The following is a 23,055-nucleotide window of genomic DNA, read 5'->3' as shown; positions in this document are numbered from 1 at the left end:
GCGCCGTCTTCAGGCTTGTCCTCTTCGTAGTCTTCGACGTCTTGCTCGTTTTCTGGTTGGTCGTCCTTGTGCTCAACTTCAATTTCCGACACGACATCCTCCTCGTCGACGGGTTCGTTGATATCTTCTTCAATGAGAATGGACTCTTGAGTCTCGGATTTCTCGTCGGGGACTTGTCCACTTCCGTCTTCAACTTGTTCCACTCGCAAGTTGCGCTTATGGTTGACGTTGGCGACGGCTTGGGGCTTGTGCGCTCCGTTGTAGTCCATGCCAGCGACGAGGACGGCACAGAGAGCGGCAAGGAGAATCGAAATCTTCATGGAGTACTTGATGTTGTGGTCGGGAATCAAATTTCAAATGTTCTGTCTGCATCCTCTGCCTTTCGTTGACGACGGTTACTCTGAATCGGTTTCTGTGAAACGGACGCGTTTTTTATAGCTCGTACGCTTCAAATAGGTCGCTGGTTTCCGCGTGGCAAGTTGCTCGAGAAGGAAGATGTGCAGTCGGTTTATGTGGCAAATGAGAAGGGATACATTTTTGGGTTGTTGCTGACGCTTCAAAACTCCTGTGTGCGTAAGCAGGCGAGCCGAGTTGAGGACAGCGTTGACGTTCGCGCTCGACTTCCAGATTTTGGAAATGCTGTAGTTGGTGTGTGCCCACAGGGCCAAGTTGAGTATGATCGAGGTCTCGATTCCTGTTCTAGACTTTCCCCTGTGTGTGAACGATATCCACTCGGACTTGTTCTCGACACTTGAGGGGATTTCTCGCCTCCACATCGTCAGACCCGCCGTTGAATGCACGCAGCGACGCTCCTAAAATAGTGGCCCATGGACAACACCAAAGGCCATGAAAATATGCGACAGATATATGGTGCTACTTGAGCCCATGATGCTCGGAACACAAGAGCGCGGTCCGTTACTGCGGCAAGTTCTTCTCGACGCTTGGTCGCGGTCTTGGATGTACCAGTCAGGCATGGCTCTGCTTATTGCCAAGCCACAGCACTAACGTCACTAACGCAGGCAAGTACTCTTGTTGCGCACATACTGGTTCAAAGAGAGCTTCCTGCCTTGAGCTGCTGTTGTGCTGGCAACCAACTTGTTCAACATATCATTCCCTTTGCGCAAATCATTAAGATGGCTTGCCACGAGGATATGAGCTCTATTTTAAGCGAACCAAGAATGTGCTCGAGAGCAAGAGATACCAATGAGCCGACCTCGCAGCGGAGAGTTTGCAGTCATATTCATCAAGCAGTATTGTAAGACAGGGGTCGTCGCAACAAAATGGATGGTTTTGAGGTGGCGCTCTTTGCCGGCTAGCTGGCTGAATGCGAACATGCACCATCGGGTACAATCGCTGATCGTAGCTTTTATTAGCAGTAATTGTGACATGAGGGCGAGAATGAAGTGGTTTCGTTGCAAGGGTTGCCACAATCGTCGGGCAATGCGAATGAACTCATTTTTGAATTGCCTCGCGCGTACACTACCAATATGAAGATTTCGATTCTCCTTGCCGCTCTCTGTGCCGTCCTCGTCGCTGGCATGGACTACAACGGAGCGCACAAGCCCCAAGCCGTCGCCAACGTCAACCATAAGCGCAACTTGCGAGTGGAACAAGTTGAAGACGGAAGTGGACAAGTCCCCGACGAGAAATCCGAGACTCAAGAGTCCATTCTCATTGAAGAAGAAGATATCAACGAGCCCGTCGACGAGGAGGATGTCGTGTCGGAAATTGAAGTTGAGCACAAGGACGACCAACCAGAAAACGAGCAAGACGTCGAAGACTACGAAGAGGACAAGCCTGAAGACGGCGCGCCCGAAGAAGACACGCCAGCAGAAGAGCCCGCCGACAAGCCAGCAGATGAGCCCGCCGATAAGCCAGCAGATGAGCCCGCCGACACTCTCGCAGACAAGCCAGGTTCCACCGACGAACACAAGGAGGAAGCTGCGGATGCGCACAAAGGAAAGCACTAAGATACCGTCCAAGAAGCCTCGGCCTGGCAATCCAAGGCGCACGTGGTAGACGTCCGCTTTGATGCGACGATGGCCTTGGCGTCTCTGTGCAGATACTGAACGTTGTTGATCTTCAGCCCATGCGGTCCATGGAATTGTGATCCAAATAAGAAATCTATTTGTCACCCGTCGTACGCCAAACAAACCCACAACATGCGAGTGAGCACAAGAACGCGCCTTCCGTGCGATCAAGTTGCGGAAATATAGGTGTCGATGGCACCTCTTTGAATCACCACGGTCGCCATCTTCCACACCTTCGCTTCGGCACATTACATGTTGATCATGCTTGTTCAAACCAGGCCGTGAGCCTTTGCTGAGTGTCTGTCACCTGGCAAGGGCGTTGCAACAGTGGCCTTTGGGCAGGTTCACCCACGGTGCAACTAGTTTGCCATGAGAATATATGGTTGTATTCTTAATTTGCGGTGTTCCCAGCACTCAAGCTAGGTCCCTTGTTTGTAATCTCCTGGCCGTGGTCGACGAAATGTCCAGTCGGAACCAAATGCCGAAAGTGCCGTCGATGGGAACGTCCCAAAATTATCCATCCTTACAGTGTGTTCTGTGCGCGTGTTTCATCACATTGGCGGCGGCTGCGCTCAGCTTTGGAGGTGAGTCTGTTGCTTGGAATGTATCGATTTCTTCGTAGCCGGCTACTCGAATGTCGTCGAACGGGCTAGAAACTCCACCAAAAATGCTCAAAATTTAATTAAGGGGAATCATTTCATTGGCTGATATAAATACTCATAAAACTGTAAAAGATAGTATACAATTCCAAAGGTTTCAAATGGTGGTGGCGGTCGCAGTCAGTTTGCTGAAGATATGTGGTCTCGAGTTGCCGCCATCGGAGCTCGCCGCTTCGGATCGCATGCGCACAAGCACGTGCCGGAGCAATTCGTGCGCGACCAAATCGTGTCCGTGACTCTCCTCGACTGGGAAGGCAGTCGCCACATTGTGCAAGGGCGTGTGGGTCAGTCCCTCTTTGAAGCGTCGCGACTCGCAGGTCTCGACATTATCCAAGACGATTCCCTTGGCGGCGGCGGTGCCTCGTACAGCGCTGTCCGTACCCCTGAGTTTACGGAGAACTTGTTTGGGGAAGGGCCTTCCTCTTTCTTGTCCCACGTCGTTGTGTCGAACGAATGGGTGGACAAGTTGCCCCAGCCCACGGAACGCGAAGTGCGTATTTTGCAAGACGTGCCGGAGGAAGACTGGACCGAAAACTCGCGCTTGGCGACGGAAATCATCCTGTCCAAGGATTTGGAAGGCTTGGTTGTCGCTGTGCCCGAAGCGCAGCCTATTGAAACGTTCACGTACACGAACGACTACGAAGACGAAGGGCCGCCGGTGTACTCGATGTTCCCTCCGTCACTTCGAGGCGATTAGAATGAAAAGACAGAGAGAAACGATGCCCGATTAACGAGTCGAGTATATGTATACCAAGGTGGACTCGGTGAACAGCGCCTCGTCGACATGTGACTTGCACAGGCATCCTCCACAGGTGGTCCGGATCTCGTCACATCCCGCCTTGCCAACTTGCACGAAGGACCTTCTCATGGCGGCATCGTCGCTGTGTCTCCACGGTGCCAGTCGTATCGATGTAACGCGTGACCGTTTCCGTCGAATCGGTTTCTGCGCCTCTGCATTTCGTTGCAAGCAGCGGCGAGCGATGGCGTTCCTGCCGACGTTGGTCGACTACTTCGTCGAAGTGTCCATTGTCGGTACGTCTGACCGAACGATTCCTCGGTCCCGTACTCCGTAACCTCGATGCAATGAACCAGACACGGAGCACACTTCGGTTCGCGCGATCCGTCAACGCATCCCCGCCACCGACCGCGACCACTTCCCACTCCCCGATGGCGTTCGATACGTGCGTGGTTTCGAGTCCATGCGTCGCTAATGTTCAATCTAGTTTTGTCTCCCAGACAAACTCAACCTGCGGCCACGCGCCGCCTACGAACGCGTGCCGACTTTCCACTCGTTTACCCTCACCGGCGGCGACGGCTCCCGCGCATTCGGGTTTGCGCTGACAACGTACGATCACGACGATGACCACTGCGGTACGACAACTACACGTTGCGCCATGCCCTCAATCGCGCTCGTCGCCAGGCCACGCAAGCGTTGCCGTACCTCGCGTGTTTTGCTTCATTTCGCACTTTCCAATCTTCTCGCTTTTCCAACAAGTGCTCGGGTACTTGGCTTTCGCTCGCGCACTCTCCACTCAATCGTGTCGACCAGTTGGATTTACCACCATCGCGACCACGTCGACGACACCGCCCCGTGCAACCTACGGCGCTGCATCCTTCCCATGCCACGTCGCAGCGGCAATCAAGAGGTGACTCGCACCTTGAAACTTCGCTGTCGTCATGCCTCCATTGCGTTTCCAGGAAGTGGCGGCCGTGTCCGCCGCCGTGCCGTGGGCAAGCATAATCCACGACTTTGTCATGACGAGTGTGGCGCCGCACGGCGGCTCCATCCTGGACGTCCACCTCGGGCTCGATTTCGTGTATACGCACACGCTGCACAAGAGCGCGCTCCCGCACGTCGACGACATGTGTTTCCAGCTGCTTTTCCAGCACCTGAGCGTCAAGAACATCGTTCTCATTCTGAACTGCATGATGCTGGAGCAGCGCATCCTCATCCACTCGTCGGTGGGAACGCAATCCTTACGTCGTAAGCTCACCATGGCGTCGTGCTGACCAGCATCATGGGCTGCTGACGCCCGTGTGCGAAGCCCTTTGCGCGCTGTTGTACCCGTTTGTGTGGGAGCACGTGTACATCCCCATGCTCCCGATGAAGCTCATCGACTACTTGCAAGTACATCCACAGCAGGCTGCCACTCCCGGCTGCTGCAGACTGAGCTGCTGTGTCTAGGCGCCGGTGCCGTTTTTCATGGGGGTGCATACGACGTACTTGACGACGAAGATCGGCGCCGACTCGTTCGCGTCGTGCGTTGTGATTCACCTCGACAAGGATAAGGTTGTGCGCCCCATCCACGCGGCACTGCCCGACTGGACGGGCCAAGACTTGCCTCACGTGGAAGACCACCACCTCCCCAAGTTCCCGCCCGCTCCGCTCTCGACCCTCGTGGCGACCGTCAAGACCGTCCTGGAAGAGTACGCGCCCCCTACCAACCCCCACACTGGTACACTACCTCGCCTTTCGACGAAACCCAAAGACACACTCACTTGGACCAATTTTCAGCTGCAACGAACCGCATCCGCCAACGCCGCAAAGCACGCACGTCCGACGCGCTCACGATCGTTCGCAGCAGCTCCGTCGCATCGTGCGACCTCCATTGCGACACCCCTCCGTACGTCGCTCCCGAAGTCGAGATATCGTTTGGCCATGGACCGGTTCGTCGCTGCTTTGTAGCCATGGATTGATGTGTCTCGTTTCGCCGTAGCTTGGCATCACGTTCGAGTCGTCCCGCGTGTGGCTGCTGGCCACCGGCCTGGCCGATGCGTCGTCTACTCCGTCGTGTGCAGCTTCGGCCGTCGTGAAGGCATTTCCGCAGCTTCAAAATGGCCTTCCCGGCCCCGCGGCGCTGTCGGGCTTGATCGCCCCTGGTAGTTACCTTCTCAGCGTCAACGACCACTCGACGTTGCACTTGTCGTTCGAAGCAACGTGCGAATTGCTTCGCCACGAACCGCGCCCGCTCGTCCTGCGCTTTCAAAACGCGACGCAAATGCCATACCAGAACGCGATGCAGTTTGCAGCTCGCGTGCGCGCGTCCAGCCTCGTGGCGCTTCCCCCCAACGTCCCGCGGCCAGTGCAAAGCGTCGACCACGTCGAGTGGGTCGACGCGATTCGCGTGGCATTCGCCTCGTTTTTCATGGTGTTGTTCCCCGACATTGCGCAGTACGTGACGATTCAGCCCGCGCTTGCGACGACAAAAAAAGGACAAATCGCACGACGCCACAGCGTCCAGCGGTTTGTGTCGTTTGATCGAGAAGGCTTCCTTCGGACGCGCCGGTCGCCGTCGCTCGCCTTCTTCACTGCGGTCGTAGACACCCAGGCGTTTGTGGCGTTTGTAAACGACACGGCAGTCGGGCAAAGTCCTCACTTGGGGTTGGAGTCTCCCTTTGTCGACTTGTTTCATGAATGCGTCCAAGTGATGGATGTGCCGGGGGCAGTACAGGCGCGGCTAGTGCGGGGGGCGGCGGTCGGACCCGACAAACGAGTCGTGCTCAAATGCCAAGGAAGACGTGGCAAGGCCCCGTCTCCCGTCGCAACCTCCTCGATACATGCATCACCTTCGTCCCCGACTGAGCGAACTACTGCATCGTCGCCCGCCTCGTTCACGTCTCCGTCGGTCATGTCCAAGTTGTTTCAGGATTTGGAGCTTGAAATCGGCGAGGTCGACGTGGCAGACGAGCCAGTGATCCGGGTCGACACCCCGCAGAAACGCAAGTCGGTCACGCGACAGTTGGAAAGGTTGATCTGTGGCGCTGTGATTGAGGTTGGCAAGTCATCCGATGCCGAAAGAGATGACGATTTGACCAGGTGCCACGTGAAGGCGACATGCACCAGGGCAACGGCCTCGGGCGGCGGCGGCGCTCTCTCAGCGACACGTCCATGCTTCAGCTCGAAGAAGAGCTCCTTCGCCCACTCGATAGTGACGTCGTCCTAGCGGCAGTCCCAGTAGGAAAGCTCCATCAACAGGGCACGAACAGCACGACGGTGGCCGTGGCTCGGCAGCCGCACGACGATGGCGAGATCAAACGCAAAATCAAGCGAGCGCCGCGGTAAGGCTCGCTCTCGCTTGGAATGTACCGCTCCCGTGCAAATGTCAACTTGTATGTGATTGTAGACCCAAGTTCACGTCGGACAAGCTCTGGGCCGCGTTTCGGCGCAAGGCCAAGGCATGACGACTTCCACGTGCATTCCCCAAAGAAGACCAAAATGCTGTCGGTGCTGGTCGAAACTTGATTAAATAGCTCATCCGTCCCTTCGAAATCCGCTTCGGAGTTTGTCGAAGAACGACACTTTTTTCGGAGGCTCTGCAACGACTGGAGGGGGCGGCGTGGGAGGTGGGTATGAAGAACCAGCCGTGTGCCTCCGCGCCTTCTTCGTTGGCGACCCCACTCCTGCTGACGACTGCTTTAGTCTTTGACTCGTCGCGTTCAATTGTTCAGGTGGATGGCCGTCCGCGGCCATGAAGGCTTTGACTTCGTTGTGGGAGAACCCCAAGGACAGCAAGTTGCTAAATTTGGCTGTCAATTCAGAGTGCTCGTCATAGGATGGAATGCGAGCCACAGCGCTTTTTCGAGTGTACGACGAGGGAGCAGCGGCCGCACTTGCCGAAACTGGTGGCGCGCCAAACAGGTCGTCGTCGTCGGCCGCTGGGGCATCTGACGTCGTCGTGGCGCTCGTCCGCTTCTTCTTTTTCTTCTTGCGTGTTTCTAACGGCTTGGTTTCGTCCAGCGCGGCCGTAAGCCGTGTCTCGAGCTTTGCAGCTTGGAGATGCTGGCGGTACTTGGGAAAATTGCGCGCGTCGAGCCTCGTCCGTCGAGGATCTGTGAGGTATGAAATGGGTGGCTGGGACAAGTCTGTCGTGGACGATGCCGACGGTAGGGTGTTGTGGGCCCTCGCGCGGGCTTCGTATTCCTCCTGCTTTTGCCGCTCCCGCTCGCGTTCGCGAAGTTGTTTGCGCTTGGCCTTGGCAAGCTTCTGTCCTTCGTGGCTGTCGGGATCTGTGATCGCTCGGATGGATTTCACCCACAGTGTGACTTCATTGCGATTGTGGCCTGTGGCCGAGTACTCTTTTCCTTTTTCCGTTATAAACTTGAACGAGTTGTCCAAGGTCGAAAACATCGTTTTGCCATTCCATTCCTTGGCGCATCCGACACACGGCGATCATGACGATACTCATATGGAAGTTGGTAAACGCATATACCTTTGTACCGCCAAGACGAACTTGATGGACAAACGCTGTCGGCTGCGCTACCGCGGCTTCTTCTGACTCGTAGACGGTAAACACTCCTGTGTCCGTGAGGACGCAATAGTACTCTTGGCTACACGTCGTACCCCATGATCAGCACGAGGTATATTCCCAGCATGCACGTACAAGGATAGGGACATGCCATAGCGAAGGTTGAGGAATCCTTTGTACAGGAGCTCGCCGTCCGCCACCGTCGCCGCCATCGTCCCGTGACCAGTTTGTAACTTCCCACCAACTTCCCCATGTCCTCATCGGTACTTAATCGAAGGGGTTTCTGCTTTACGTCGTTTTCCTCAACCTACAAAAAATCAAGAAAAAGTTGCAATTTTTTGATCGTGTCATCGAATTATTGTACCAATTACAACAATAATAACATCCTTTGTAATATTGTTAGAATGCAATGCATGGGTGCGCGCAGCAGGGAGAATCGGTCAGGTTGTTCATGGACATCTTTCTCGGTTCCGGACGAATCGGGACAGCAGCCCAAGCACCAGAAGAGAGGTCGCTCGACCTCACAGAGGATACCTCGTCAGTGCGGGGCCGACCGCCTGTCGTGTGGTCTTTGGTGTCCCTTGGGTTCCTCCATGGACGCTAGCTAGTGCCATCTGGATGACACCTCCCCATCCTGCTGGCGGCACGAAGCACCGCAATTGTGGATACGTTGTCGTGTTGTAGTGGCAAACTCCGCTGTGGCCATGGCGCTTCAACGAGTCCTGGGTTGTCCTGGTGGTCGGTGATTCTGTCGTTTTCGAGTGTACATCTGAGATCATCTGAGATCGGCTCTGGTGCAAGTTTCGACTCAGGCTCTTGAGCCACTGTCGCCTCCTTCAAGGGCGCGTCGGCCGTCGACACATCCAAGGAACCCGAGCCACGTTCCTGTACGCAGTGTATTCCCAACAACATGTTAACTTCGACGTTTGCACAGCGCCTTGCTCTGTCCCGAGTCTTCTATCGACTCGCCCAGAGACCCCAAGACGGGTGGCTCTAAATCTTGCCTTGTTTAGGCTTGAAGTGGTGCTTCATGCCGAGCGAAAAGCAGTCGCGCTCGACCATTTCGTGCGGCGGCACAAAGAGCTAATTTTCAACGTTTAAGACAACGCTTAGCACAAAGTTTCACGGCCTACCTCGTCCCGACGTGCTCCATCTTGCTCGCTCTGGTACCGCTCCGGTGACTCGAGTTGTCTCCAGTCCAGGTGCTGGATGTCCGACAGACTTTGCGACAGTGGCTGGTGTGTGGGGATCACGATCGGGTCCGACGACATTTTGCGCGTTCGGACGCCGCGAACTGATGGACTCATGCCGCCAGGCCGAGAATGGCGCGGAATATTGTTCGTCATTGGCGATGGCGCGGGCGTGGATTGGAATTCGTCTCCGGCTGCAACCGCCGCGGACTGGACTTTCAATGCGCTCAAGTACTTGACGCGCCACTTTTGCTCGTTCGACGACATGTATTTGGCTGTGTTGGGCATCGAACGACTTCGGATCAGCGATGGAGCCACGCCCGGTCTAGTTGCAAGCATTTGTCAGAGACGTGGATGAGCAGCTCGTCCAAGCAGCTTACGTGTGGGCGCCACGGCGGGTGGGGATCGCGAGGCCGGCCATGGATGTCACGGTCGGGCGCGACGGCAGCTCGTCCGTCATGTCGTCGTCGGTGGCAACATCCGAGCCACTCTCCGTTCCGTCGTCGTCGTTCCTGAGTTGATTGTCGTCGTCGCAGTCCGAGCCGTTCCCAAACAAGAGATCGGACTCGTCCATCTCGAAGTCGACGTCCATCGCGATGTGCAGTCGCTCGATCGAGTGTCGGTGGCGAAGGCAGGGCACGTGCTCGAGGTCGCCCCAACCCAATACTGATGCTACTTTTCACGGTCAACCAGATCGAAGTTGAACTTGCTCCGCACCGCCAACAGCCCTCATTAAATTATCGAATTGTTTGTATTCTTGGCATGAAACGACTCGCGCATTGGGTTCTGGACGACGGATTCTTCAATTGCATTTGGATTTTTACCCCACACACGGTTATATCTGCCGACAACGATTCCATGCATTTCATTCGCTGAATGATAGCACAAAACATCCAATCATCGATTTTTCCATGAATTTCGATTCATTGTTCGACAAATTCGCTGGGCTCGGATGCACACAATTGGACACACCAACGGGAAACCACAAGGTGCACATGCAATGTATCTGTTCAGTTGTACAAATACTACGCAAAATTCATCTACTTTTTGTAATGTACGTCAAACTTGTAGAAAAATCAAGTGCAAAAAGTGATATATTTCGATAAGTCGGACTACTGACTCACCGTCCATTTGAATATGAGCCAGTAGTCTTTTGTCGCCAACGCGGTCCAACAAAACCGCCATCGCGCCAGCACGAAATAGCAACGTCGCCGCGGCCAGTAGTGGATGATGCGACAGACAAACGCGAGGCGGCAGAGTGTCGACTGCTGCGTTAGATACTTCTCGCAGCACCAAAACGAAATCGTTGGTGGGGGGGCGTTGTACCTGGTGCGCATCGTGGGAGCCTCTGCCACACAGGAACAGCAGCATATCACACAACATGCGCGGCGTCCCTCAAGACTTGGTCCAGCATGTGGCATTCGCTGATCGAGTCACGCGACGATGAGGATAGTGACAGGTCCTCGATCATCCAGCACCATTCGCAGCCCCAACAGGCGCCGAGACCACCGAGATGTTGTTGACTTGGAGGATCGGCAACGGGTGGTGGCGATCGTCACTTCAACGATTACCACAAGCAGTAGGTTCTGTCGCATGTATACGGTCGGCCGTCCAGAGCAACGCCGCCATCGAACCAGGTCGTTATATACCAGCACAAGGTGAACGTTCCAATGCTCGCTCCCGCAAGGCAAGCTACTCACTTGCTGCTGCCTTGGCTGGGCGGCTGAACGGCGTCGCCTTGCTACGACGGGGATGGTGCACGAGTGTTCCTGTGGCTACTCATCTATATCCGCTCAGACCAATGCGTGATCGCCCGCAGAGCACCGTGCGATGGGGCGGCAAGCTTGCTTGGTGCCTGCTCGATTCACATCACCGCCACACAAAACATGCGACACCGTGTGCACATCGATCTCTCGCAGTCTGGCTCGCGATCACGTTCAAGTTTGCCATCGCATCGGGTCGTGGGTGCCTCCGTCCATACGACCCGATCGCTTGCCCCTGTGTGTGCCAGCTCGCGCAGGTTCCGAACGTGCCTCGAGTCTGCGCACGTCGATTTCATATCTTGCTTCTATGTGTACATAACGATGTGGGTTTCAGGTGCTAGGTGGCGGCCGGGCGAGCGGTGGCAGGTTCCAGCAGTTTCAACACGGTTTGCTGGAATTCGACCATGACATCGTCGTGCTTCTCGTGCAGCAAACCCGATCGCGGTGTTGGATCCGACACACTCACGACCCCGACGACGGCATGAATCTCTTTGGAGGGACCTGAACGGACCGTCAGGGGGAGGCCGTAGAAGCAGCGAGTGCCCCGAGCTGCCGACTTGGTGAACCGGCCGTCCATTTGCGCGTCCTCAACAACAAACACACACTGGGCGTTCCCTTCATTCAGCGACGCAGTGGCCAGGACGTGGTGAAGGAACAAATCGTGCGGTCCACACACTCCATGGACAGCCTTGGACACAAACCGGTCGGTCGGATCGACCAACGTCACTGCTGCACTCGCGCAGCCCATGCGTCGAGCCGTCATCATGCACGCCACGTCCAACAACGTTTGGTGTCGGTCGGCGTGCTGCATGGTGTGAAGCCGCACTGCCACCGTCGCTGCCATTGTATGTTTCCAGCTCTTGCTGGGGGTGAAGAGTGTCGAGGGTGGTCGAGACAGTGGTTCGCTCGAGGGTTCAGGACCGGGGTGGGTGCCGGCAGTGGAGGCGGCAGTTGCCGGGGATAGCGACGACGTTTTCAGCGCTTTCATGAGCCCTGGTGCGAGAAGGATCGCCGGGGCTGTCGAGGTTGGTTCAGCGAATGGCGAGGCGCCATTCGGTTTAAGAGATTCCACGCACGCGACGCACACTCGAATTTCGACGACCACGTCATGTGCAGGGACTTGTTGGGCAGTTGAGCACGCTGAGCACACGACTTCACTACAGAGGCGACAAACGCGCTGCTTCATGAACGCCGTGAATGTACGGGCGCATACGCGGCAGGCGAACGCTGGGTCCCCTGGGGTTCTCGACGGTACCGCTGTTGATTGCTGCCCAACCGCTCCTAAGAGGCGCGCTGCCAAGCGCTGCTGCAAGTGCCACTTCGGGATCATCTCGACAGCATCTCCAAATTTCGTCAATAGGCGCTTCGTGTCGTCGATCAAGCCATCGGCGTAGCAGTAGTGGCCTACAAAACTTACACGCACGCGGCTCGTGGCAATCGCCGTCGCGGTGTTCGACGGATTGATCGCTTGGACGAGGTAGCACATCAGAACGTGCTGGTGACGGTCAACTGAATCATTGTCGCTGCCATGGCGTGGCGTGCGGCACTCGGACGCAACATCCACCGACTTGATCATGCGGACAAACGCCGAGTCGGACTTATGCTCTAGGTAGTTCATGTACAAGAAGTCCCGTAGCGCGGGCTTGGCGACGAAGTTGAGCGCACCCCGGGAATCTTGGAACAGCGCTTTCTTGATAGCAAGCGAGCGAATGTTGCATGTAGTCGTTGTCGTCTGTGGTGACGACGATGACGAGTTCGACAACAATTTGGAATCGCCGCCGGAATGGCTGCTGCAGCTGTGGCTCGGTTGGCGGCTCCCACTCGCCACCGACGCTTTGGCTTTGGTAAGGCCGCGGACGGTCGTTGCAGTCATTGGTTTTTGTCGGCGGACGTCCGAGTTGGACACCAGCGAAGTGCCGAACGTCCGTGCCAAGAACATATCTGTGTGGGACGTGGGCTCGTCCTCAAAGAGCGTAAGGACTTCTGCCAGGGTTGCCGGGAACACGGAGGATGCATGAATCGTGTACACGTTTGCAACCGGGTCCACTTTGACGCGTGTCGTCGAGCATTTCCCACTCCCGAGTCGCTCCAAGTACTGCTCCGCGTTCATGCCGATGATAGAAGTCTCCATGTGCTCGGACAGTGCGATGGCGCGCTGGTACATATTCACGTCAGGTGCGTCGATCGCGTTCGTCGGGGCGTAAGCCCATGGCCACTTCACATTGGACGGCTGCTCTGCGTGGTGGGACGCCTCATCGCCAAATCGCGGGTTGTTCAACCGCGGCAGGGTCGGCATAGCTGGGCCAGAACTCGATGCAAAGTGAGCAACGCACGATGTGGTACGTGCCGCTATTGTGTTGGCTCTAGCCCGCCGTCTGGACGGTATGTCGCATCCAATGTTTCGTCTCACCGTTCAGGGACATGCAGACAATGGACCCCGTCATGTTGGATATTGTATCTATTGGTAACTTAAGTGGTGGTTCGATTGGCACTAACCAGCACGACTCGCGCGATCCTTTCTACGCTTGTCCTCGGGTCGGCTCGCTCACGCACCTCATGGGCTCCAAGGATCGCGCGGCAATCGCATCGTCGCCACGACCGCGGGCAATGAGGCCAGACGAATTCTCAAGGAGTCTGCGCTGTTCGCTTCGCAGGCTGGTGATGTCGCATGCGAAAATCTTGCCGCAACGAAGTTGACTTAAGTACTGCACCATGAACCTGGCCTTGCTGGAGAAGGTGTGTATGTCACGGGAAAGGATGGCATCTCAACGAGGTGCCCCATCGAGCGACGGAAGTCTTTGATTCGTCGATGAGAATCGTGAAAGTTTTGATTGGGAAGGTGAGGGAGCATCTCTCCTCACGATTCCGAACGGGAGAGGGTCTAGAGCTGGACGAACCGCTTCATTGTTCAGCCAAAATTCCCAAGCGACGCAGCAAAGGTGGTTGGACAAGCAGCGCCGCGTGGCCAGACTAAACTGGCGGCGACTGGGAAGCGTCGTGGCATCTCGTACGACTGACGGGGGTGCGCTAACCCCAGCCATTCATCACTTTGCGACACACGCAACCTGATTGTGTCAGCACAGCGTTACTGGTTGCTTTTCATGTCGACAAGGAGCTTGCCGACCGCTGTTGGGCAACGATACATGTGCCCATACGTTTGACATCGGCGATGGGGCATTGGAAACAAGGCGTCAACGTTAGTCCAGTCGGCACGAATGATCGAAATTCATGGTTCGGGGGCGACTCTGCGGCGGCGGCGATGGTGGAGCAAACACCAAGGAGTCATCCTTCATCACTACGTGGCACTTAAGATCTGTCGTAGCTGGGGTTACCGGCCATGACTAGCCAGATGAGTGATCGAGAGATGGGGACACCAATTGGGCTTAAACCACCATTCAGAGTTAGTAAACCTATCCTAGCTAATCTATCCCAGCACTGTGAACGACCGCGCCTTCCTCCCGACTTGTTCGGTCCTAAAAGTTGTGCCGGCTGTACAATTGGGCGCCCAAGCCTGTGGCGCTTGCTGTCGTTGTTGACTTGGGGACCAATGGGACGTTTGGATTGTAGCTGGACTGGAATGGCCGCTTCCCACCAGACAGTACGTCTGGAACTGCTCCGTACGCGTGCTCGTTGTTGTCAGAATTGCCCATGCCAGGGGCATACCGCGCCTGTCGGGCATACCGGTTCCCTTGGCCGCTGGGGTCCACACTTCCAGACTGTGGGCCGAGTGCGTCACCAGTCCCAAACATGGTATTGCCGGCGGCTGCGATCGCATTCCGTGGGGCGATTTTCGTATTTGGGAGTAGTGCATTCGACGAGTTCGTTCGAAACGCCGCCCCGTTGAACGGATCCATCGTGGGCTGCTGGTAGTTGGGGGGCGGAACAGGGCCGTAATTTGATGTCGGGGTCTTCGAGCTAATGGGCGTCGTAGAAGGTGACTTTTCGACCGGCGTCATCGTGCCAGCCAAGGATGTCGGTTGTGGGGGGGCATTAGGGGTTGACAACGATGCAGGGATGCTCACGTTAACTTGGAAAAATGGGTACTGCAGCGCTTGGCTGGACGTTGGTCTTTGGTTTGGGTCATACTTCATGAAGTCTTGCATTAACTGGATGGCTTCGGGGCTTGCGTGGGGAATGATCGACTGCAACGACGTCGGAACAAACTGTGGAAATCGGTAGTTCATCTGCGCAGCCAACTTCATGCCCTCGGGCCACGTCGCGTGGGTTGGATTGCCCAGTACGGAGCAGATCTTGTATATTTGGTCGCCTTCACTACTTCCAGGGAAGAGCGGCCTCAACGTAAACATTTCTGCCATGATGCATCCCATTGCCCACGCGTCGATGGGGGAGTTGTACGTCGTGGACCTCAAGAGCACTTCAGGAGCCCGGTACCACCGAGTTGATACGTAGTCGGTGAACGGAGGGCGTGATCGGATCTCTCGAGCCAGACCAAAGTCCGCCACTTTGACCACGTCCCCCTTGACAAGCATGTTTTCAGGCTTGATATCGCGGTGGAAGAAACTGTGTTTGTGCATGAAGGCGAGGCCTTGGAGCATTTGGTACCTAGGATACAATCAATCGTTACGCTGTAGACAGAGGGCTTCTCCTTGTACATCAAGTTGCGAATCTTGGACTCGGGAAAATGCCTGTCCCGCTTCTTCATCGTCTCGTACAAGTTGTTCTCCATAAACTCAAAAACGAAGAAGAGCTCGTCGTTCTCCCGTATGACTTCCTTTAACTTAATGATGTTGGGATGGTTGAGTTTTTTCAGGGACTACAAAGCAAGGGCGTCGTGACCTGGCGAGAAAGTACACGAAGCAAGCAAATCATTGACCTCACCTTCACTTCTCGCAGCTGCATGCACTCCTCCCACGTGTAAAACTTCTTCTTCATCTTCTTCACAGCGACCTGTATTGCTCCCACTGTGATCTTCGCATTCGAGCACATGAGATTGATAGGTGCACGCACCACTTCTCCCGATGTCCGATTCACAGCTTTGAGAACCGACCCATACGTGCCATCGCCCAATTGCTTGGTAACTTTGTAGCGGTTCATTTCACAGACAGATCAGACTGCTCTATCGTCGGCCCCGTAAAGGATTCCCGCGTGGCTTGCCGCTCTCCTCGCTCTCGTCGCTGTTGCCCTCTCCTTCGTAGGGGTCTCTTTTGAAGTCGACCGTTTCTTGCGTGAAACTCCTCGCGATATCTAAAATAGTTGCACTTGCTGTGCCCCGGGGCATCCTGCCGGATACGATCGCATCCGGATATTTCGGGTGATTCCATGCCGTTGACGACAACGTACGTGATCGAGGTGTCGGCGTCGCATTCGCAAGACGTGGGTGTTGTTAGAGCCCAAAGAAGGAGTTGGCTTGAAAACACCCCAGAGTAGTGTGGCGCCATGCAGTGGTGCGCACACAAGACGTTTGTTTCCTCCTGTCGCGCTTGTGTTCGGCGGTGTGGATACAGTCGCAATGGACTTCAACTCCTGACGACGAGACGAGGTAAGTCGCACAACTTCTCTGAAGCTATGTCCCCAAACCTTGCGCGTCGCCGTACTCAACGGTTTTTCGAGTGTGATGAGGGCAACGCGCATCTAAATCTAAGCATTTTTGTAGGGTAAGGTTGTTCTGGCATAACTTGCAGTCAAAGCTTTCGCTGTAAGGAATCACCACTACGCGCAACGTAACAAACTAGTCAGGTCTTCAATTCATTCTTCCCAGAGGACATGTCGAAGTCGACCTCCCACGTTTGGATCAAGTTGTTTGCAAGCTTATTTTACTTACTCCTCTTCCCTCTTACACTTTATTCTCGGCCTTGCGGTGACGCGGTGGCTCGCTCGCGGCGCTGAGGACTCGACTGCACTGCCGCAAGTTGGCGGTCTATTTGACTTGGCAATCGACGGTAGATCTTTACTCGAGTGTGATTGGTGGAATGAATAGAACGTGGTAATATTCAATACGGATTGGTCATTTTTTGTCCAATAATATCGACTTCTTTCCCTTCGAGCAAAGTGAGGAGTGTTGGTTTTCTCTTGTGGTTTGTATTTAACAGCGACCGAGCGTCGACCGTTTTGTAAAAATAGTTTACAGTTGTCCTTGCGGCTGAATACACGGCACGAGCGAGCGGCACCACTTCCATCCCTACGCGGCGTACCCCTGGATGGCGACGAGAGATATCACCCGTCCCTTCGTGATCTTGAGGACAGATGTCAAGGTGAAAGTGGCAAGGCGTCGTCAGATGGCGTCGCATTCGCCTGACGTGCACCACGAAGCCAACTCCCTCATGCGAAATGCCGAAATGCGGTCCGACATTGATCTTGAAGCGGCAGCGTCGTTAGCCCAGAACACACCTGTATGGGTCGATGCCGTCACAGATGTAAACATCCACATTGCGCGCGTGAAAGACCTGAGTACGGCGACATTTCTTGGGTAAAGTTTCCTCATTCTTGTGGACGTGTAGTGGACAAGCTGACAAAGATTCGGACAAAGCGGCTCATGGTCCGCTTTGACGACTCCGAGACAGCCCAAGAACGCGAGATTGAGAGCATCACGGCCGACATCACGGCCGAATTTCGGAAAGCTGAGGGGATACTCAAGCGAAAGATGAACGGCAAGGATGGCGTGTCCGACGCGGATGCAAAAACTCGACAGAATGTGCAGCGGGCGTTGGCAACGCAACTGCAAACGCTGTCGGGGGAGTTCCGCAAAGCGCAAAAAGAGTATTTAGATCGCGTAAAGACACAGCGCCAAGGTCCCAAAGAATTTGATTTTCTATCCGAGGAGAAGAAGCCCAAGCGCAGCACTGGCATAGACGTACGCATCATTCTTCTCCCGATCGTTGGCCTCATCGTGTGGTATGGCGCAGGGAGGGTTCATGCAGGCCCAACTGGCAGAAGTCGAACTAGCAGAAGACCTGATCAACGAACGAGACCGCGAAGTGCAACAGATCGCGACGTCGATTCAGGAGCTGGCAACAATTTTTAAGGAACTAGCGGTGCTTGTGATCGATCAAGGCACGATCTTGGATCGCATCGACTACAACATGGAACAAGTCGTTGAACGGACGCAAGCTGGGATTGTCGAGCTCGAAAAGGCCGAGACGATCCAGAAAAGCGGGCGGCCCATGAAGTGTATAGGCATCCTTCTCGCCCTCATCACGGTGATGACCATCATACTCATGCTCAAGCACATGCACTAACCTAGCAAACGTGTATGCGTCATAATGGACTTGCTTCACTTGGGCCTCTCTTGACCAACATGGAACCGCGGTTGACCATTCTCTGCTTCAGCTTGCAACGCCATGGGACCACTCAACCGCGTTCCATCAGTTTGATAGCTGGGTTCAGGGGGCTGGACTTTTCTGCGCGACGGCCTTTACCTCCAGGCTCGATGGAATTGAACGAACAAATCGGAGGTCACGCCCGTTGACCAGGCAAGCGATCGTAGAGGACTTGCTCGAGAGCAACCCAAGAAACCATCACCTCGTCCAGCTCTAGCAAATCTGTTCATTGGAGCTGGTTTGCGCAGTTTAGTGCAACCGAGTTACGCTAGGTCGTTGAGCGTGATGCAAAGGTAGCCGAAGACGGCGCCAAGACAAGGTCGGGCGGGACGCACACTATGCAGAGCCCAGCCTTGTGGTCGTGCCGCCTATTGCCGGTGAAAACAAGACGCTCGAGCATGGATTGCATGGCTGGCGCTGTTGGGGTCGAGGATGAAGGAACGTGGTTGCAACCCAACGAGTCCGTCGAAGCATGCAACATACTCATCGAATGCGCGGATCGTGGCTTGGGCGACGACCTTCGCCATCCCACGTCGACGAAGTGCTTAGTGAAGGCACCTCTAAGCACAAAGGTCGCATGGCGCACCATACCACAAGCTGCGAGGTCACCACGATGCGCACGCCTGCATCCTCGTCGCTGTCGTCGGTCTCTATTTTTGCTCGTTGTGCGCCGGGTGAAGATGTATTCACATTGCTGGCTGGACGTCTTGGTTCTCGTGCGGCGTTAGCAGCTGAAACGACGGTGTTGGGTTCTGCACGGCATGGTCGACGAGAGCAGTGGCGTTGGGACAAGAGAGATGGGTAGAACCAATATTGAAGCATCCCGTCGGTGGAATATGCTTCACAGTCGACCGAGTCGTTTGTGTACACACTGTTAAGGCCAACGATGTCTGCCTTCGCTTCGCCGACTTGTCGATACACGCCAGGATGGCCGTGTCCCCGTCGAGATACCGACGAAGAAGCGACTTGACTGCGACGACGTACGTGGTCAGTTGCCCGAGAAAAAGCGTCTAGAAGTAGTTGCTGTGCCCGCGCAATGCACGCAAATAGAGGGAGCGCTGGACCGGCCGTAGCAGGGCGATGGACGCCCACTGTTAGTCGATTAGCCGAATCGAACATGCCGAGTTGTCTTTGGATCGTTTCTGCATTTTTCTGGCAATGCGCATCGTCAACAGGTGGGGGTTACCACCCCCCTCTCTCTAGTTCGGTCGGGCCGGCGACCCACTCAAAGTAGCACGAAAGCAGCCCCCCGTGTGCCGTCGCCGTGGCAGAAATGACGAGTGCCGTTGGGGAACAGGAAGCGTCGCAGGTCCAGGAAAGCTCGGCACATGTTGGACCGGACGAATGCATCGTGGTGTTTTCGACAGATTCAAATTTTTCCACGTGCTGGATCCATGCAGCGCTCGCGAGATGCGATCTGTACCAGCTGCCTGCCAGTGGCGATATCCTTGGGTTACACGCTGCAACGGCTGGAGGATGGATGTTGTTAGCGTCGCCGTGCTCAGTGACCGCACCTCGCAGCTGACGCCACTCGTCCAGCCAGCAAGCTGCTTTTCGGCCTGCCGCATCTCCAATTTCATCCGGCTAGCGACTTCGTTCGTTCCAACCTTCAAGGTGGTTCATCCTGAAGCAGTGGTGATGCTGCATGCATGCATGACCTACGATCGCACGATGCCGTATCAACGAGCGTGTTCTCGTTGTGATCTACCTGGATCGGGGAACGGGTTTGACAGGATTCAGTGGAGGGAATGTCTCTCACGCAGAGCATTCAACACAGACCGCTCGGGGAGCTCGCGCGGCAACAACGACGACAGTCGGCGGCTATCGCGAGACAGGCGCCGAACACAAGTGATTGGCGTGTAAAACGCAATACGTTAATCAGGTTAAACACGAAAGGTGGCAGCTGCGTCAGCAACATCGACGAGTTGCAATGCCACCACCGACAACAGAGTGGATCACGAGCTTCTTGGCAAAAGCGCGTAAGGAAGAGTTACCACCGCCATTTCTTGGACCGCTGGCAGCACTCGTCAGCTCCGACGTTGCCTCGTCGTGGCTGACCATGTATCTCCTGCGTCCCGAGTCGTTGACCGAGTTTGATGGGCACAGTGTGGACGGGATCGACGACATTGTTGGACTCGCATACGTTGTCGCAACAAACAGGACGAAGGTGCACTTTTGGTTCCACCCCAAGACCTGTCGTGATGTGGCAAATCCATCTATCCTGGCGCTTCTCCATCGCGTCCGAGCGCAACAACCGGCGGTGCTCCGATTGCCAGGATTGGAATCGAGTTATTGCACATACATCGACGCCAACGTGCGCGGGGGTGTGCAGTGGAAGCCCACGAATGGTTACGAGCTCCATGTTCTCGACCCTGCTGTCGTCGTCAAGGCCACCGCACTGGGAAGCTCATGGACGGTGGACGGCGAGACGTTTGAGATGGACGTTGCCGATCCCGGCGACATTGCCCCCATTTTGAGCTTGGCTAGTGTTGGGTACGATCCAACATACCTTTCAGAGCTCATGCGCCATCCAATCTTCAGCAAACTCGCGCGGGTCGTTCGAGTGGCGTCGACGAAGCAACCAGTGTCTTGGTCGCTGGTGCACTCGGATTTCTCGATCGGGCTGTTGGGAACTATCCCAGAGTACCGACGCAAAGGGTTCGCCGCGTTGGCTTTGGGGTCGACGATTGCAGCGTATAGGACGTTGGCTGCTGCCAACGAATCCCGCTGGTTCGGAGTGCAGCCGCACTGCTTTGTGCTATCGAGCAACATTGCAAGTCAACACGTCATGGCGACCGCGGGTTTCAAGACGGTCCCAAACAAAACTTTCCACTGGATGCGACTCAACCACGAGTAAACTATTTCCGCTTGTTGTCGGTCCAAGAAGCACATGCACACAAACCTTATCGTCAACCTCACCACTACCACATTGACTTCATGATTCAAGCTTAAGTTGTCGCGATGCCACCTCTTTAGACCTCCTCATCGCGCGACAAGCTACAGCCGGTGTTGTTCATTTTTACCTCATTTGAATAAAACGTCTGTTTTCAAAAAGGACGTTTTTCGCCATGCGAACAATCCGAGGTCGAGCTCCATGGCGATCACGGTGGTGAGGCGGTTCGTGTCGTTGGCGCTCGGCGAGCCCTTGCCGTCCCCATTCGTCGGCCCTTTAATCAATCATCTTGTGTCAAGCCCAGCCTCTCCTCGCCTGCTAAAGCTATACGTGCTGCGAGAACATTCCATTCAAGACTTCGACGACGAGAAACCTCCGCAGCTGGATGGCGACTCGGACGCAATCGTTGGGCTCGCGTTCTCGTTTGTGTCGGACAACCAACATGACAAATTTGGTCTGCATTTTTGGTTCCGCTCGTCCATCGCACCGTCTACTGCGACTCGTACTCTAGCCAAGTTCCTGCGTCACGCCACCACTGGCATGGGCCCGCACATGCTGGGGCTCCGGGCAGTCGAACACAGCCATTACGTGGCCATTCAAGACAGCGTCACGCAAGTGTTGTGGAAAGACACGAATGGATGTAGGCTCTATCTTCTGGACGCCGCCACTCCCGTGAAATCGTTGCCCATCGGGGCCACGTTCAACGTTGACGGCGACGTGTACATGATGGACACGGCGGTGGCCACCGATGCAGCACCCATTCTAAGCTTGTCCAGTATCGGTTACGGCGACGAGTATATTGTGCAGCTGCTAAAGCACCCAGTCTTGAGCAAGTTGATGCGAGTGGTCCGCGTGGTTGCGACCAAGACTCCTGTGTCGTGGGCGCTTGTTCACCATGATTTCTCTCTCGGACTCGTGGGAACCGACCCCGCCTACCGTCGCAAAGGGCTCGTCCGACTCGCATTTGGATCAACTATTGACGCGTATCGAGAAGCGATTCGCAGTGGAGTTGACGGCTGGTTTGGGCTGCAGCCGCATTGTTTTGTGCTTTCCGACAACTATGCCAGTCAAGGGCTCATGGCGTCCATGGGATTTGTCCATGTGCAAGACAAGGAGTTCCACTGGATGGGCGTCATTGTTTAGTCGTCGTTATCGATATGTCGTGTGTGGGCTAAGAAAGTCGACATGGCGACGTCCATGGGAGCGCTCCATGCCTTGCTACAGCTGAAGCGGTGCCGGAGTGGGGCAGCCTTGCCACCCCTCATGGCTGGAATACAGGGAACACGTCGGAGTTCTCGAATGTTGTAGAGATTGGGTTAGTTTCGCCAATCTAAAGCAGCCAAGTGTTCCATGGAGGATTCATCGAGTGGAAGGGAATCGGTGGAGGCCGACCATCGCCTTACACCGCCGATCGCTCCAACTGATATCGAGCAGATGCCAATACTATTTGCGCATACACCAAGTGCAGGGGGGTCACCCATCGAATGAAAGCGCTCCGGTTGCGAATTGTCGAGCCAAAGAGCAACGTGTGGCCAGAGTCCGTCACCGCCAACCACGAGTGCCCATTGACGGCGTCGCTTTCGTCCCAGCAAAACAACACCTCGTTTTCCTTTGTCTCAAGCACGCGGAACGTCGCGACGTGTTCGCCTTCTTTGAACGCCATCGCATCGATCTCGGCGTCCGTGGTGCTCCCTGCTCCCGCCAGACGCAAGATCACGCGTTCGGCCTGGAACACGGGTGACTGGAAGAACGCCTTCGCCGCAAGCTCGACACTGACCGGTTTGGACAACGTCGTCTGGTACACATCGACGTGTTGGTCTGGTGTCGAGAGGAATCGTGCAAACAAGTTCGTTGCCTGCACAGACGAGAGCGGGGTCGGAGCAATGTTTCGGATTCCGAACGAAACGACAGCAGCAGTGGACGCGGCAGCGACCACGGAGAGCTTGGCCAAAGTAGACATGATGGATTCGTACAGTTGAGAAATGACAAACGTCGGC

At 55.4% G+C, this 23,055-nt stretch overlaps 12 protein-coding genes across 14 annotated transcripts; 6 read left to right on the top strand and 6 right to left on the bottom strand.

The window, feature by feature from the left end:
- The first annotated feature begins 1,469 nt into the window (after positions 1-1,469).
- H310_07276 (hypothetical protein) lies at positions 1,470-2,150 on the top strand. The gene has a single exon (XM_008872634.1). It carries the CDS (start codon positions 1,488-1,490, stop codon positions 1,968-1,970), a length of 483 nt encoding a protein of 160 aa, XP_008870856.1. The 5' UTR covers positions 1,470-1,487; the 3' UTR covers positions 1,971-2,150.
- Positions 2,151-2,799: 649 nt separating this feature from the next.
- On the top strand, positions 2,800-3,489 carry H310_07275 (hypothetical protein). The gene has a single exon (XM_008872633.1). It carries the CDS (start codon positions 2,826-2,828, stop codon positions 3,384-3,386), a length of 561 nt encoding a protein of 186 aa, XP_008870855.1. The 5' UTR covers positions 2,800-2,825; the 3' UTR covers positions 3,387-3,489.
- Positions 3,490-3,634: 145 nt separating this feature from the next.
- Positions 3,635-7,598, top strand: H310_07274 (hypothetical protein). The gene is made up of 13 exons (XM_008872632.1): positions 3,635-3,721; positions 3,782-3,870; positions 3,913-4,060; positions 4,110-4,191; positions 4,239-4,335; positions 4,388-4,651; positions 4,704-4,817; positions 4,875-5,145; positions 5,205-5,356; positions 5,407-6,462; positions 6,507-6,748; positions 6,814-7,526; positions 7,578-7,598. The coding sequence occupies exons 1-12, from the start codon at positions 3,670-3,672 to the stop codon at positions 6,869-6,871; spliced, it is 2,625 nt and encodes an 874-aa protein (XP_008870854.1). The 5' UTR covers positions 3,635-3,669; the 3' UTR covers positions 6,872-7,526; positions 7,578-7,598.
- Positions 6,885-8,185, bottom strand: H310_07273 (hypothetical protein). The gene is made up of 3 exons (XM_008872631.1): positions 8,071-8,185; positions 7,900-8,017; positions 6,885-7,835 (listed from the first exon to the last, which is right to left on the bottom strand). Exons 1-3 carry the CDS (start codon positions 8,145-8,147, stop codon positions 6,942-6,944), a joined length of 1,089 nt encoding a protein of 362 aa, XP_008870853.1. The 5' UTR covers positions 8,148-8,185; the 3' UTR covers positions 6,885-6,941.
- A 98-nt stretch (positions 8,186-8,283) lies between these two features.
- Positions 8,284-9,849, bottom strand: H310_07272 (hypothetical protein). The gene is made up of 3 exons (XM_008872630.1): positions 9,506-9,849; positions 9,069-9,450; positions 8,284-9,018 (listed from the first exon to the last, which is right to left on the bottom strand). Exons 1-3 carry the CDS (start codon positions 9,715-9,717, stop codon positions 8,929-8,931), a joined length of 684 nt encoding a protein of 227 aa, XP_008870852.1. The 5' UTR covers positions 9,718-9,849; the 3' UTR covers positions 8,284-8,928.
- A 1,293-nt stretch (positions 9,850-11,142) lies between these two features.
- On the bottom strand, positions 11,143-13,265 carry H310_07271 (hypothetical protein). Its single transcript, XM_008872629.1, has one exon. It carries the CDS (start codon positions 13,182-13,184, stop codon positions 11,226-11,228), a length of 1,959 nt encoding a protein of 652 aa, XP_008870851.1. The 5' UTR covers positions 13,185-13,265; the 3' UTR covers positions 11,143-11,225.
- A 546-nt stretch (positions 13,266-13,811) lies between these two features.
- Positions 13,812-16,084, bottom strand: H310_07270. 2 transcript variants are annotated; one of them, XM_008872627.1, is made up of 4 exons: positions 15,857-16,084; positions 15,728-15,796; positions 15,502-15,662; positions 13,812-15,451 (listed from the first exon to the last, which is right to left on the bottom strand). In XM_008872627.1, exons 1-4 carry the CDS (start codon positions 15,941-15,943, stop codon positions 14,362-14,364), a joined length of 1,407 nt encoding a protein of 468 aa, XP_008870849.1. In that variant the 5' UTR covers positions 15,944-16,084; the 3' UTR covers positions 13,812-14,361. The 2 variants fall into 2 exon arrangements, with proteins under 2 accessions (XP_008870849.1, XP_008870850.1); XM_008872628.1 differs by having other exon boundaries at positions 13,812-15,662.
- Positions 16,085-16,975: 891 nt separating this feature from the next.
- On the top strand, positions 16,976-18,162 carry H310_07269 (hypothetical protein). Its single transcript, XM_008872626.1, has 3 exons — positions 16,976-17,296; positions 17,347-17,699; positions 17,752-18,162. The coding sequence occupies exons 1-3, from the start codon at positions 17,047-17,049 to the stop codon at positions 18,082-18,084; spliced, it is 936 nt and encodes a 311-aa protein (XP_008870848.1). The 5' UTR covers positions 16,976-17,046; the 3' UTR covers positions 18,085-18,162.
- H310_07268 lies at positions 18,053-20,004 on the bottom strand. Of its 2 annotated transcripts, XM_008872625.1 has the most exons (3): positions 19,874-20,004; positions 19,680-19,823; positions 18,053-19,634 (listed from the first exon to the last, which is right to left on the bottom strand). In XM_008872625.1, the coding sequence occupies exon 3, from the start codon at positions 19,282-19,284 to the stop codon at positions 18,649-18,651; it is 636 nt and encodes a 211-aa protein (XP_008870847.1). In that variant the 5' UTR covers positions 19,285-19,634; positions 19,680-19,823; positions 19,874-20,004; the 3' UTR covers positions 18,053-18,648. The 2 variants fall into 2 exon arrangements, with proteins under 2 accessions (XP_008870847.1, XP_008870846.1); XM_008872624.1 differs by having other exon boundaries at positions 18,053-19,823.
- A 91-nt stretch (positions 20,005-20,095) lies between these two features.
- On the top strand, positions 20,096-21,222 carry H310_07267 (hypothetical protein; the record flags this gene model as incomplete). The annotated part of the gene is made up of 2 exons (XM_008872623.1): positions 20,096-20,658; positions 20,707-21,222. 2 exons carry the CDS (start codon positions 20,096-20,098, stop codon positions 21,020-21,022), a joined length of 879 nt encoding a protein of 292 aa, XP_008870845.1. The 3' UTR covers positions 21,023-21,222.
- A 4-nt stretch (positions 21,223-21,226) lies between these two features.
- On the top strand, positions 21,227-23,030 carry H310_07266 (hypothetical protein). The gene has a single exon (XM_008872622.1). The coding sequence runs from the start codon at positions 21,260-21,262 to the stop codon at positions 22,199-22,201; it is 942 nt and encodes a 313-aa protein (XP_008870844.1). The 5' UTR covers positions 21,227-21,259; the 3' UTR covers positions 22,202-23,030.
- H310_07265 (hypothetical protein) lies at positions 21,726-23,055 on the bottom strand. Its single transcript, XM_008872621.1, has one exon. The coding sequence runs from the start codon at positions 23,016-23,018 to the stop codon at positions 22,458-22,460; it is 561 nt and encodes a 186-aa protein (XP_008870843.1). The 5' UTR covers positions 23,019-23,055; the 3' UTR covers positions 21,726-22,457.

Source organism: Aphanomyces invadans, assembly GCF_000520115.1.
Source record: "Aphanomyces invadans strain NJM9701 unplaced genomic scaffold supercont1.13, whole genome shotgun sequence".
NCBI classification, from domain to species: domain Eukaryota; phylum Oomycota; class Saprolegniomycetes; order Saprolegniales; family Verrucalvaceae; genus Aphanomyces; species Aphanomyces invadans.
This window is presented reverse-complemented; position numbering and strand designations above follow the sequence as displayed.

What these genes read in the sequence shown, in the direction of transcription:
- H310_07275 (XM_008872633.1), top strand. Translation starts at nt 2,826, where the DNA reads ATGTGGTCTCGAGTTGCCGCCATCGGAGCTCGCCGCTTCGGATCGCAT.
- H310_07266 (XM_008872622.1), top strand. Translation starts at nt 21,260, where the DNA reads ATGGCGATCACGGTGGTGAGGCGGTTCGTGTCGTTGGCGCTCGGCGAG.
- H310_07270 (XM_008872627.1), bottom strand. Translation starts at nt 15,943, where the DNA reads ATGAACCGCTACAAAGTTACCAAGCAATTGGGCGATGGCACGTATGGG. An exon ending in ATCGGACATCGGGAGAAGTG is followed by an intron (nt 15,797 to 15,856) that starts GTGCGTGCACCT and finishes GGAGCAATACAG; the next exon opens with GTCGCTGTGAAGAAGATGAA. An exon ending in TGCAGCTGCGAGAAGTGAAG is followed by an intron (nt 15,663 to 15,727) that starts GTGAGGTCAATG and finishes CTTGCTTTGTAG; the next exon opens with TCCCTGAAAAAACTCAACCA.
- H310_07268 (XM_008872624.1), bottom strand. Translation starts at nt 19,284, where the DNA reads ATGTTCGATTCGGCTAATCGACTAACAGTGGGCGTCCATCGCCCTGCT.
- H310_07269 (XM_008872626.1), top strand. Translation starts at nt 17,047, where the DNA reads ATGGCGACGAGAGATATCACCCGTCCCTTCGTGATCTTGAGGACAGAT. An exon ending in TGCGCGCGTGAAAGACCTGA is followed by an intron (nt 17,297 to 17,346) that starts GTACGGCGACAT and finishes GTGGACGTGTAG; the next exon opens with TGGACAAGCTGACAAAGATT. An exon ending in AGCGCAGCACTGGCATAGAC is followed by an intron (nt 17,700 to 17,751) that starts GTACGCATCATT and finishes GGTATGGCGCAG; the next exon opens with GGAGGGTTCATGCAGGCCCA.
- H310_07271 (XM_008872629.1), bottom strand. Translation starts at nt 13,184, where the DNA reads ATGCCGACCCTGCCGCGGTTGAACAACCCGCGATTTGGCGATGAGGCG.
- H310_07276 (XM_008872634.1), top strand. Translation starts at nt 1,488, where the DNA reads ATGAAGATTTCGATTCTCCTTGCCGCTCTCTGTGCCGTCCTCGTCGCT.
- H310_07273 (XM_008872631.1), bottom strand. Translation starts at nt 8,147, where the DNA reads ATGGCGGCGACGGTGGCGGACGGCGAGCTCCTGTACAAAGGATTCCTC. An exon ending in TATGGCATGTCCCTATCCTT is followed by an intron (nt 8,018 to 8,070) that starts GTACGTGCATGC and finishes TACGACGTGTAG; the next exon opens with CCAAGAGTACTATTGCGTCC. An exon ending in TTCGTCTTGGCGGTACAAAG is followed by an intron (nt 7,836 to 7,899) that starts GTATATGCGTTT and finishes GGATGCGCCAAG; the next exon opens with GAATGGAATGGCAAAACGAT.
- H310_07272 (XM_008872630.1), bottom strand. Translation starts at nt 9,717, where the DNA reads ATGGACGTCGACTTCGAGATGGACGAGTCCGATCTCTTGTTTGGGAAC. An exon ending in ACCCGCCGTGGCGCCCACAC is followed by an intron (nt 9,451 to 9,505) that starts GTAAGCTGCTTG and finishes GCTTGCAACTAG; the next exon opens with ACCGGGCGTGGCTCCATCGC. An exon ending in ATGGAGCACGTCGGGACGAG is followed by an intron (nt 9,019 to 9,068) that starts GTAGGCCGTGAA and finishes GTTGAAAATTAG; the next exon opens with CTCTTTGTGCCGCCGCACGA.
- H310_07265 (XM_008872621.1), bottom strand. Translation starts at nt 23,018, where the DNA reads ATGTCTACTTTGGCCAAGCTCTCCGTGGTCGCTGCCGCGTCCACTGCT.
- H310_07274 (XM_008872632.1), top strand. Translation starts at nt 3,670, where the DNA reads ATGGCGTTCCTGCCGACGTTGGTCGACTACTTCGTCGAAGTGTCCATT. An exon ending in GTCGCAGCGGCAATCAAGAG is followed by an intron (nt 4,336 to 4,387) that starts GTGACTCGCACC and finishes TTGCGTTTCCAG; the next exon opens with GAAGTGGCGGCCGTGTCCGC. An exon ending in TATCGTTTGGCCATGGACCG is followed by an intron (nt 5,357 to 5,406) that starts GTTCGTCGCTGC and finishes GTTTCGCCGTAG; the next exon opens with CTTGGCATCACGTTCGAGTC.